Source organism: Meriones unguiculatus, chromosome 2 (genome assembly GCF_030254825.1).
Source record: "Meriones unguiculatus strain TT.TT164.6M chromosome 2, Bangor_MerUng_6.1, whole genome shotgun sequence".
Taxonomy (NCBI): Eukaryota; Metazoa; Chordata; class Mammalia; order Rodentia; family Muridae; genus Meriones; species Meriones unguiculatus.
Window position 1 is genome coordinate 988,807 of NC_083350.1, and position 12,375 is coordinate 1,001,181.

The 12,375-nt window shown below is 38.6% G+C and overlaps 1 protein-coding gene across 2 annotated transcripts in view; it reads left to right on the forward strand.

Moving 5' to 3' along the window:
* The window catches only part of Dok6 (docking protein 6), a 528,294-nt gene that overhangs the window by 343,355 nt on the left and 172,564 nt on the right, over window positions 1–12,375 (forward strand). For both annotated transcript variants that reach the window (XM_060376955.1, XM_060376954.1), the window contains exon 5: window positions 4,774–4,963. In XM_060376955.1, the coding sequence (XP_060232938.1) occupies window positions 4,774–4,963 (190 nt within the window). The remainder of the gene's footprint in view (window positions 1–4,773; window positions 4,964–12,375) is intronic.

A 12,375-nucleotide genomic window follows, 5' to 3' on the forward strand; every position in this document is an offset into this window, starting at 1 on the left:
CTGTCAGTTCACATCAAAAGTGGCTGTATTGTCCTCTACTGTGGCCTGGTAAGGCTGCTCCCCCCCAGAGGGAGGTGATCAAAGAGCAGGCCAATCAGATTATGTCAGAGGCAGTCCCTCTTCACATTACTATGTAACCCACTTGGACTCTGAACTGCCCTGGGCTACATCTGTGCAGGGGTTCTAGGTTATCTCCATGAATAGTCCTTCCCCAGGTCCCGCCTCTGAGAAAAAGGTATCGGACGGGTCTGATGCTCTTTGGGTGGATGACACCTAAATGAACATCTGTACAAAGTCCCAATTTATTTCTAATATCAGAGATCAGACCTCTACTCTTGCCTGATGCGTCTAAAACAAAAAGGGGGAACTGTAGAGAGCTGCGGAATGCTATGCCTTAAAGATGGAGCTGGTTTCCGCCTCCCACCTTCCCGATGGTGAGTGCTCTCTGTCACGAACAACTCCACATTTGGCTAAGGCTGAGGATCTGGCTTGCTTCCATGTATGTGGACCTATCTGCATTGCCCCCGTGGCATGCCTGGGTTGACTACCCAGAGGCTATTTAAGCTGTGGGCTGGCTTTCCCCGGGGTCCGAGGATTGTTCAATGTTCCTGAATAAACTGCATTGAAAAATAAATAAATAAATAAATAAATAAATAAATAAATAATAAATTAAACGAAAAAAAAAAAAGAATTGCCAAAGATCAGATCAAGTACCACTTTAGCATAGAGGAAGAAAGGATTCATGACCCCAGTAACAGAGGTGGAAGGGAGAGTCAGTTTTCTTAGGACCCATGCGAGTCAAGAACACTCCAGGAGATGGCTCCACGCCAAGAAGTGCAGAGATAGCACAAATGATAATTAGTGGGTTATTAAACAAATATTTAAAAATAAGGGCTTTAGAGACATGAAGGTGGATCTGAGAGGACCTTCAAAGAGGGAAAATTGGGTTGAATATGGTTAAAAAAAACTTTGTGTGAAATTTTCAAAAATGAATGAAGTATTAGTTAAAAGTAATGAAGTATGTGGAATTTTATTATTTGACATGGTATGTATTTTTGATTAGAGTGATCAATAATAATAAAAACAGTATTATTTTTAATTTTTTAAAATTTATTTATTACAATTTATTCACTTTTTATCCCCACTGAAGCACCCTCCCTCATCTCCTCCCAATCTCACCCACCCTCCTTCTACTCCCCCTATGCCCTTTCCTTACTCCCCTGATAGGAGAGGTCCTCCTCCAGGTCCTCCCCCCGCTTCTATCTGACCCTAGCCTATCAGGTCTCATCAAGGCTGGCTGCATCACATTCCCTTGCGGCCTGGCAAGGCTGCATTACCCAGGAGGAGGCAATCTCAGCCTGCTACTGAGGTCGTGTCAGAGACAGCCCCTGTACCCCTTACTAGGGAAAACCACTTGGAGACTGAGAGGCATATGGGCTTCCTCTAAACAGGGAATTAGGTCCTCTTCATGCAAGGTCCTTGGTTGGAGTATCCATATTTGCAGGCCTATAATATGAGATAAACATACTAAAATCTATAGTCCTAAAGAAGCTAAACAACAAGAAGACCCTAAGGATGATGCTTAATCCTCATTCAGAAGGGCAAACAGGATAGACATCAGAAGTAGAGAGGACAGGGAACAGGACAGGAGCCTTCTACAGAGCAACTCTGAAAGATTCTACCTAGCAGGGTATCAAATGAGATACTGAGACTCATAGCCAAACTTTGGGCAGAGTGCTGAAAACCTTATGGAAGAAGAGGGAGATAGAAAGACCTGGAGGGGACAGGAGCTTTACAAGGAGACCAACAGAGCTAAAAACATCACTATTAAGAGGACTAAATAATCTCCCTCGATTCTGCTTTTTTGCTTCTCACTAGATGGTGTCTCTGATTTTTTGCTTCTGCAGCTGAAAATTCCACTTCGGTTCACTGCCCCCATGGTTAGATAAACACATATACATGAGTTAGTTACTTTCTTCCCCAGCTAGATCTGTTTAAAAACTAACCAGCTCAGTGAAGAAGGCTTCATCCCTTCTGTGAACCAATGACTCATTCTGTTGCATTGTGTGACTGGAATCCTTCAATGTGATCATGTTTTTTGCTCAAAACTTAAAGATGGAGCTGGTTTCCGCCTTGTACCTTCCCGATGGTGAGTGCTCTCTGTCACAAACAACTCCACATTTGGCTAAGGCTGAGGATCTGGCTTGCTTCCATGTATGTGGACCTATCTGCATTGCCCACGTGGCACGCTGGGGTTGGCTACCCAGAGGTTATTTAAGCTGTGGGCTGGCTTTCCCCAGGGTCAGATGATTGTTCAAGGTTCCTGAATAAACTGCATTGAAAAAAAAAAAAAACAAAACAAAACTACTATCATCTGATCAAATCCACTTTGTAATACCTACTGGACTGTTACTAAAGTTGTACCCTTACTCCTATTATAAAACATGATGGAGATGGTTTAGTTTAGTTTGTTTGCTTGTTTTGTTGTGTTGGCTTGTTTTGCTGTCTGTTTGCTTTTTGTTTGATCTCTTGTTTTAGTTCTTATGTGAAACACTCAGGCAAGCATACTTGAAGATTAGGTTCTATTACATATCTTTGTTAGACAAACTTTAATAAACATTCAACTTTGTTTATTATTTGGACATTTTAAATAAAATTGTGTGTTTTCTATACCAGCTAACATATAACCCTGAATTTCATCAAAATATAGATTTATGGATGATAGTTGTGGGATTTTATAGTTTTGAGAAAAAGCACATTTAATTTGATAGTCCTGTTACAATGGAACCCACTTGGATACTGAACTGCCATGGGCTACATCTGTGCAGGGGTCGTAGGTTATCTCCATGCATAGCCCTTGGTTGGAGTATCAATCTCAGGAAAAACCCCTGTGCTCAGATTTTTTGGTTCTGTTGCTTTCCTTGTGGAGTTCCTATCCTCTCCAGATCTTACTGTTTCCCACTTCTTTCCTAAGATTCCCTGCACTCTGCCCAAAGGTTGCCCATAAGTCTCAGCATCTACATTGATAGTCTGCAGGGCAGAGCCTTTCAGAGGCCCTCAGTGTCAGGCTCCTGACTTGTTCCCTCTTTTCTCCTTCTTCTGATGTCTAGCCTCTTTGCCTTTCTGGATAGGAATTGAGCATTTTAGCAATAGTTCTCCCTCTTGATTAGTTTCTTTAGGTGTACAGATTTTAGTAGGTTTATCCTATATTATATGTCTATATGAGTGAGTATATACCATGTGCATCTTTCTGCTTCTGGGATATTTCACTCAGGATGATCTTTTCCAGATCCCACCATTTACCTGCAAAGTTCATGATTTCCTTGTTTTTTATTGCTGAGTAATATTCTATTGTGTAGATATACCACAATTTGTGCATCCATTCCTCCACTGAGGGGCATCTGGGCTGTTTCCAGCTTCTGGCTATTACAAATAAAGCTGCTACAAACATGGTTGAGCAAATGTCCTTATTGTGTACTTGAGACTCTTTTGGGTATAAGCCTAGGAGTTGTATAGTTGGATCTTGAGGAAGTGCTATTTTTAAAAAATCTAGAACTGAGTATAAATGTGGGTCATGTGGCTCTCATGCTCAAGTTAACTTAACACACTTAGAATCTGAAGATTATTCATTGCCTCACAGAATCCTTACTTAGTATAATACCTGCCAGAAAAAGATTATTATACAAACAATTCCCACCAAGCACCAGCAAACATTCAGTAATAAGAATTTGGCCTTATGATGGATAACGACACATTCCAGAATGTATCTTCTAGCTGCAGCTGCCTTATTTTTATGCCTTTCAAAATAATTAATTTAACCACATTGCCTCTTCAGCACTCTACACAATTAAATTTACAATGTTCAGAGAGCTCTCTGCCAGTAATTCTTGAACTTCTTATCATGATCTTATTTTTCATAATTTCTCAATTTTCACATCCTCTATTCATTAAGTATTAATTATATTCATATGTGTTGATATATATAGATAACTTACTTTAAATCAAGGAAATGGTGCTAGGAAGCATATACTTGTTTTATACAGAACTTTACAGGTTCTTTGCTTTCTAGAACTTACAAAACCCTTTTCTCTAAAATAAAGTGCATTCTATGCATTTAAATAGAATCAAAGGCTGCAGAAGTTTGCCGTAACCTTGGAGATGCACAGAAAATTACAGCAGCAAGGTTTTTAGAGTCATTGCTTAATAACAGGATTTCAACTGTAAAATATACAGAATGAAAGAAATTATATAGTTTTATTTTGCTTGCCAAGGGTACCTCTTAAGTTTTGTACAAGATAGTAATGAATATCTAGGCAAACTCTGACCAGGACCACAATGTTTTACATGCGTATTGAATCATTTTGTAGTGTTTAAGTAGGTAGGGAATCATCTGATTTGCATTGAATATTTAACTTCAAGTCCGAAGATGAGACTGTTTCAGTATTTCTTAAAAAAAAAAAGACATTCTTGAAAAAGTTCTGTTTACAGTAATGAATTGTCTGTGCGAAGCAGAGCAAGCATCTTTTAAAGAGACTCTACTTACTTTTCACCTAGTGTTCCAATGATACAATTTAGCCATCATGCAGTCCTCAATATCGAGCATGTATACGATACACTTTTGTGCAGTGACAGAATGGATGTGTGAGTGATGACAGTTTAGTGAACATCTTTCTTCATAAAAAATAGAGGTGGTGTTTTGCAGTATACATCAGTGTTAGGAAACAATTGAGAAGACTTCATTGAGTTTTCTCCATGCCTTTTGTTTCTTTGCAGAACGATTCAATGTTTATCTAATGCCTACACCCAACCTGGATATTTATGGTGAATGCACAATGCAGATCACGCATGAGAATATCTATCTCTGGGATATCCACAATGCCAAGGTCAAGCTGGTGATGTGGCCTCTTAGCTCACTGAGGAGATACGGTCGGGATTCAACGTGGTTCACCTTTGAATCAGGAAGGTAAGTTCCAGTTCATGACAGAAGTGCAACAGACATGTAACGGTGCAGCAGGCATGTAACGGTGCTCTGTGAATGAAACTCTAGCTGCCACTGCCAGGTAGAACATTGTCCTTATAAAAGATCAAACTTAACAAATACAAATCTCTTCAGTTTCTTATTAATGATTTGAAAATGGTATTAATGAGATTGTTCCATTAATTACTCTAATCAAAATAAGTTTAGTCTCATACATGTATATCAAGCATGTTAATAATATAAGGTATTAAAATGTAATAATACTAATTTTGACACATTTTGATGCAATAATATTCCTATACAATTAAATGTGCCCAGCTAGCATTATTTTTGTGAGTTAAATAAAAGCAAATGATTTCCAAAGTGGTTGTACAAGTTTACATTCCCATCAGCAATGGAGGAGGGTTCCCCTTTCTCCACATCTTCTCCAGCATGTATTGCCACTTGTGTTTTTTATTTTAGCCATTTTGGTGTGTGTAAGGTAGAATCTCAGGGTTGTCTTGATTTGCATTTCCCTGATGACTAAGGATGTTGAATATTTCTTTAAGTGTTTCTCTGCCATTCTATATTCCTCTACAGAGATTTCTCTGTTTAGCTCTGTACCCCATTTTTAATTGTTTTACTTGTTTTGTTGCTGTTTAATTTCTGGAGTTCTTTACATATTCTGGATATTAGCCCTCCATACTCAGATACAGTGTTGGTGAAGATTCTTTTCCAATCTGTAGGCTGTTGTTTTGTTCTGATGACAGGGTCCTTTGCTTTACAGAAGCTTTTCAGTTTCATGAGGTATAGATCTACTTATAAGTGGATATTAGACATAATATAAGATAATCATACTGAAATCTGTATACCTAAGGAAGCTAAGCAAGAAGGAAGGCCCTGGGTAAGATGCCCAATCTTCATTCAAAAGGCAAATATTTAAATAATATAGTTAAGTTCTAATAATATTCATCATGAGCATGTCATATGTCTCTTAAATTTTAAGAACAAAAATTGCTGAATGGTGTATATTCATACCAAAGACATATCACTTTCCTGTGGTGATTTCTGTAAAGAGTCTTTAATCTTGTGTTAGTAACTCTGAGCTCATTCAACTATCTATTCCTTTCTGCCTAGAAACTCAGAAGACCATAGTGATCACATTTTGCATAATAACTGAAAATGAAATTTTGACACAAAAACCATTTTAGACATGCACACTGCTTTAAAATTATAACATTGTTTAAAGAGATGATCCTTTTTAAAATATTCACTCATCTAAAGTAATTATTATTTACTAAACTTAAAAAAATCAATGGTATGGGGCAATAGGGAGATAAATAAGTTTGTGTAACTCACAAGCATGAATTCCTGATTTCATTTCCAGGACATACACAATAAAATCAAAACACACAGACAACAACAAACAAATGAAAAAGGCAAACCAAACAAAAAAACTTGTGTATCATTATCTGTGCCCATAATCCAAGTACTAAAGAGGCAGAGTCATGAAGATACCTGAGAATCAGTGGTCCCCAAGTCTAACCTAAGTGGTGGGCTGGGCCAGTAACAGACCCCTTCTCAAAGGAGAGCAGTGACGTGAGAACAATACGCAAAGCTGTCCAATTGTTTATTAGCATCTGCACACATACAGACACACGAGAGAGAGAGAGAGAGAGAGAGAGAGAGAGAGAGAGAGAGAGAGAACATATGAACTTGTATGAAAAGGAGCATTCACATAAAAACACATAAAGACATAAGCTGGGTAGAGCGATTCACACCTGCAAATCCAGCACGTGAGAGGTGGGTGAACTTCTGAGTTCAAGATAGTGACAGGAGCTTACCACAGAGGGACTCTGAAAGACTATCCAGCAGGGAATCAAAGTAGATGCTGAGACCCATAGCCAAACTTTGGACAGAGTGCAGGGGATCTTCTGAAAGAAAGGGGAGATAGAAAGATCTGGAGGGGACAGGAGCTCCACAAGGAGATCAACAGAACCAAAATATTTGGGCACAGGGGTCTTTTCTGAGACTGATACTGAGGAGCATGCATGGAGATAACCTAGAACCCCTGCACAGATGTAGCCCATGGCAGTGGACTGTCTCTGACATGAATTCAGGGAGCTCTTTGTTCACTGCTCCCCACCCCGAAGGGGAGGAGCAGCTTTACCAGGCCACAGAGGAAGACAATGCAGCAAGTCCTGATGAGACCTGAAAGGCTAGGGTCAGATGGAAGGGGAGCAGGACCTCCCCTATTAGTGGACTTTGGGAGGGACAATGGAGGAGATGAGGGAGAAATGGTAGGATTGGGAGGGGATGAGGGAGGGGGCTATGCTGGGATATAAAGTTAATAAACTGTAATTAAAAAAATGAATGAAAGTTTTAAAAAGATAGTGGCCCACAGGCCAGCCAGAGTCACATACACACTGAGGCTCTCTCAAAAAAAGAAAATTCAAGGAATTTTTATTGGCATTATTGGAGTGTTTTTCTTCATTTCCCTATTCCTACCTTCCTAATTCAAACCTTTCTAGTTCTTCTGGTTCCTACCTTTAATAGAGTTAATAAGTTAAGTAATATATAGTGATTCTGTCCACATACTAATTATTCAAATTTATCATTTCATTCAGTGTTTACATTATGTTTTTCAATTTTCTATTTTTAGTTTGACTTTCATAATTTTTATAGTTTATACCAATTTATTATTCCTCCAAAGCCTTTAAAAGGAATGAGTGGGATCAACACAGGCTTTAAAATTAGAATCCTCAAGCCCTAAACCAAAGTGCTTTCTTGAAAACATGAATTATACTTCTATGACCTTGACTATTTTAGTAATATTAAAATGCATGAAGACACATAAACACATTAGAATATACAAGGTTCATATTCTTCAGTTATTCATTGCATTGTTGGCTTATCATTTTAGCTTTGTTTTGAATATTTGCCAGAATAACATCTTAAAAAAAGAATTTTGAAGCCTGGAATGGTGGCACATGCCTGTAATCTCAGCATTCTGGAAGTCAGAGGCAGGCAGATCTCTGTGAGTTGGAGGCCAGCATGGTCTACAAAGTGAGTCCAGGACAGACACAGCTACACAGAGAAACCCTGTCTCAAAAAGAAAGGAAAAGAGAAGGGAAAAGAAGAGAAGAGAAGAGAAGAGAAGAGAAGAGAAGAGAAGAGAAAAAATAAAAATAAATATTGAAGTACTGAAACATTATGTGTATGCCCATGCTCCCGTGACTCTTGAGAATTAGAGAGAGTTGAATTCTGATTACTACTTAATTTCTCACTCATTTAGCCGGGGCCATTTGTCCAGTGCTGAATCTAAAACCTGAGTGAAGCAGTACTCATAAAGCCTCAAACACGTAGTATTGCCACAATACTGGCATAAGCGAAATCACTCTTTTTTTCTCTTCCTCAGAAAATGTATAGCTTGTGTCTAATCTTAGGAACCTTATATCTCATCTTGAAAAAGTCTTATCAAAGAAGTTAGACTCTACTAGGTTACACTTTTGGCCTAAGTCACAGAAAATTTGGGTGGAAACAAGCCAAACACAACACTTGGGACAACATTTGCCCTTAAAAACCTGACAAATATGAATGCTCTAGAAATAGAAGCTAAATTTCTCCACCCTGAGTCCAGAAACTAGGTTCATTTGTGAAAATGTGCAAAAAGAAATGTATTTGAGAATAAATCTATGGGAAATATTGAGTGGCTGCCCTTACTATAACTGACACTCAGCGAATTACATTGAGTCAGTAATGCCTCTGTTATTCAAGAGCCACCAAGATATATAAGAATTATTTGATATATGATGTATGTTTCTTTGAGATGAGTTTTTTGATGTTTTGGTATTGTACATGATGAAATCAGACTGTAAAGCAATGAAAATATAGTATTTATATGTTTAAGATATATAGAAAACACACTTCAGGTAATTTCATACCATGTTATATAAAATGACCCTAGTCTAACTGTACACCCTCAAGTCAGAAATATGAACTCTACATGAACTTGCAGCTACAGATGGCACTACGTACTCCTAAAATTATGTTAAAGCCCTCACCCCCAAGATAATGGTGATTGCAGAGCCTTTGGAAGATATTTAAGTTAAGATAAAATCATGAAGATAAGGCCCGAATAACAATTGCATCTTCGTTCAGATACAGGAGCTGAAGAGATGACTAAGCAGTTAAAAAACATTTCTGGAGAGGACAGGGTCTCCACAAGGAGAGCAACAGGACAGGAAAATTTGAACACAGGGAACTTCCCAGAGACTCATACTCCAACCAAGGACTATTCATGGAGATAACCCAGAACCCCTGCACAGATGTAGCCCAGGGCAGTTCAGAGTCCAATTGGGTTACATAGTAATGTGAAGAGGGACTGCCTCTGACATAATCTGATTGGCCTGCTCTTTGATCACCTCCCTCTGGGGGGGAGCAGCCTTACCGGGCCATAGTAGAGGACAATGCAGCCACTTTTTATGTGAACTGACAGACTAAGATCAGAAAGGAGAGGAGAACCTCCCCTATTAGTGGACTTGGGGAGTGGCATGCAAGCAGAGGGAGGAGGGAGGGTGGGATTGGGAGGGGAGGAGGGAGGGGCTTATGAGGGGATGCAGAATGAATAAAGTGTAATTGATGAAAATTTAAAAAAAAAAAACATTTCTCTGATTTTCTAAAAGATCCAAGTTCAATCTCCAGGATCTATGTCAGATAACTCACAACTGCCTGATTCTACAGCTACACGGGGATCTGGCACCTCTATTGTCTCACATGACCATACAGAGACACATAACTAAAGATAAGTCTTAAATATTAAAAATAAAACAGAAGAGGCTCCAGAGACCCTGCTCACTCTTAATTTTTCTCATCATCTGAAGACACAGCTAAGTAAGAACATATTGTACTGGCATATTGATCTTGAGTCTTCAGAACTCTGAGATCACAAATTTCTGCAGCTTAAGCCATTCCCAGCCTAGAGGCGGACAGCACCATACCCAGGTTTTGGGTCCAGGTTTGATAAGCATAAAGAAAGTGTGCATTCATTTTTCCTTGCTCTTAGTTGTGGTATGATGTATATAACTAGTTATTTTAAGTTACTGCTGCCTTGAATTCCTTACTGTGACTGAGTACAACCTGGCATTTGGTGTTTTGAGCTAGAATAATTTTCTATTCCCTAAGATTCTCTTTTCTATGATATTTTATTACTGTAACAAAATTAAAACAGAATGATAATCATTGACATAAATGCATAATTTGAAATTATGAACTCACAGAAAAAACACAAAAAAATCTAATTTAGTCATAAAATTAAGACAATGTTTTTTAAATACTAAAATAAAACACTATCTTTCAGAAATACATTAATGAATTTTATGTGATGAAAGCTAAAATGTCCTCTTTTTCTGAAGACATCCCAGACAAAATGAAAAGATGAGCCATGGCCAGGGTAAAAAAATAATGATTTTCTTATTGGAAAAATTATATGTATCCACAATTCTTAAACAATTTTTACAACCGTAAATAAGAACACAAATAGGATGTTCATAAATAGGCTAAAGGTGTTTTCAGTTTGTTATAGAAGCCGTAGTGATACTCTAGAAAACACATGCAGAAAATGTGCTCAATAAAAGTGGTCACCAGGAACGAGAAACTAAAACAAGGCTACACCGCGTTCCATCTCGCCAAAGCAGAGCACCTGGCGTGTCAAGTCGCGGCAGAACGATTCTGAGTCTCTTGGTAATGTAGATGAAAACCAGCGTAAGAGTTTCAGAAATCCCTTGACCGCTTTTATGTGCACCATATGAGAGAGGAGTTTTACATCTACAAAATTATTTTTAAAATAATACTCATATCTGGATGCTCATGGTAGCTTTCTTTTTATTTTAAGCATTGTTTTATCTATTTATTTTGATAAATAACTCAATAATCAGGTTCTATAAAAATAATATTTCTGATTTTGTTTATAGACAGCTAGCATAATCTAAAACTACTCACTATGTGAGAATAAAAACATGACTTTTTGTTGTATTTTTGTTTTAATTTTAACTTTTTATATTAATTACAGTTTATTCACTTTGAATCCCAGCTGTAGCACCCTCCCTCATCTCCTCCCAATCCTATCCTCCATCCCTCATCTCTTTTCATGCCCCTCTCCAAGTCCCCTCATAGGAGAGGTCCTCCTCCCCTCCCATCTGACCCTAGCCTATCAGGTCTCCATAGGAATGGCTGCATTGTCTTTCTCTGTGGCTTGGTAAGGCTGCATCCCCCCTCAGGGGGAGGTGATCAAAGAGCCAGGCACTGAGTTCATGTCAGAGACAGTCCCTGTTCACCTTACTAGGGAACACACTTGGAGACTAAGCTGTCATGGGCTACATCTGTGCAGAGGTTCTAGGTTATCTCCATGCATGGTCCTTGGTTGGAGTATCAGTCTCAGAAAAGACCCCTGTGCCAAGATATTTTGGTTCTGTTGCTCTCTTTGTGGAGCTCCTGTCCCCTCCAGATCTTTCTGTCTCCTCTTTCTTTCAGAAGATTCCCTGCACTCTGCCCAAAGTTTGGCTATGAGTCTCAGCATCTGCTTTGATACCCTGCTGGGTAGAGGCTTTCAGAGGCTCTCTGTGGTAGGCTCCTGTCCTGTTCCCTGCTTTCTCCTCTTCCAATGTCCATCCTGTTTTCCTTTCTGAGTGAGGATTGATCATCTTACCCTGGGTCTTCCTTCTTATTTAGCTTCTTTAGGTGTACAGATTTTAGTATTTTTATCCTATATTATATGTCTAATATCGACTTATAAGTAAATATATACCATGTCTGTCTTTCTGCTTCTGGAATACCTCACTCGGGATTCACACACCTACGGATACTTGATTTTTGACAAAGAGGCCAAGACCATACAATGGAAAAGATACAGCATCTTTTAACAAATGGTGCTGGTCTAACTGGATATCTATAGGTAGAAAAATGCAAATAGATCTATATTTATAATCCTGCACAAAACTAAAGTCCAAGTGGATCAAAGACCTCAACATAAAACCAAACACACCAAATCTGTTAGAAAAAAAAAAAAAGTGGGGAAGATCCTTGACTTCACTGGCACAAGAGACAACTTCCTGAACAGAACACCACAGCACAGAACAGCACAGAACAGCACAGGCTCTAACAGCAACAATCAATAAATGGGACCTCATGAAAAGCTTCCGTAAAACAAAGGACACTGTCATCAGAACAAAAAGACAGCCTACAGATTGGGAAAGAATCTTCACCAACCTATAACTGACAGAAAGCTGATATCCAGAATATATAAAGAGCTGAAGAAGTTAAAAAGCAACAAAACAAGTAATCCAATTTAAAATGGGGTACAGAGCTAAGCAGAGAATTCTCAATAGAGGAATATTTTGTTATTCTATGAATCAGGTATC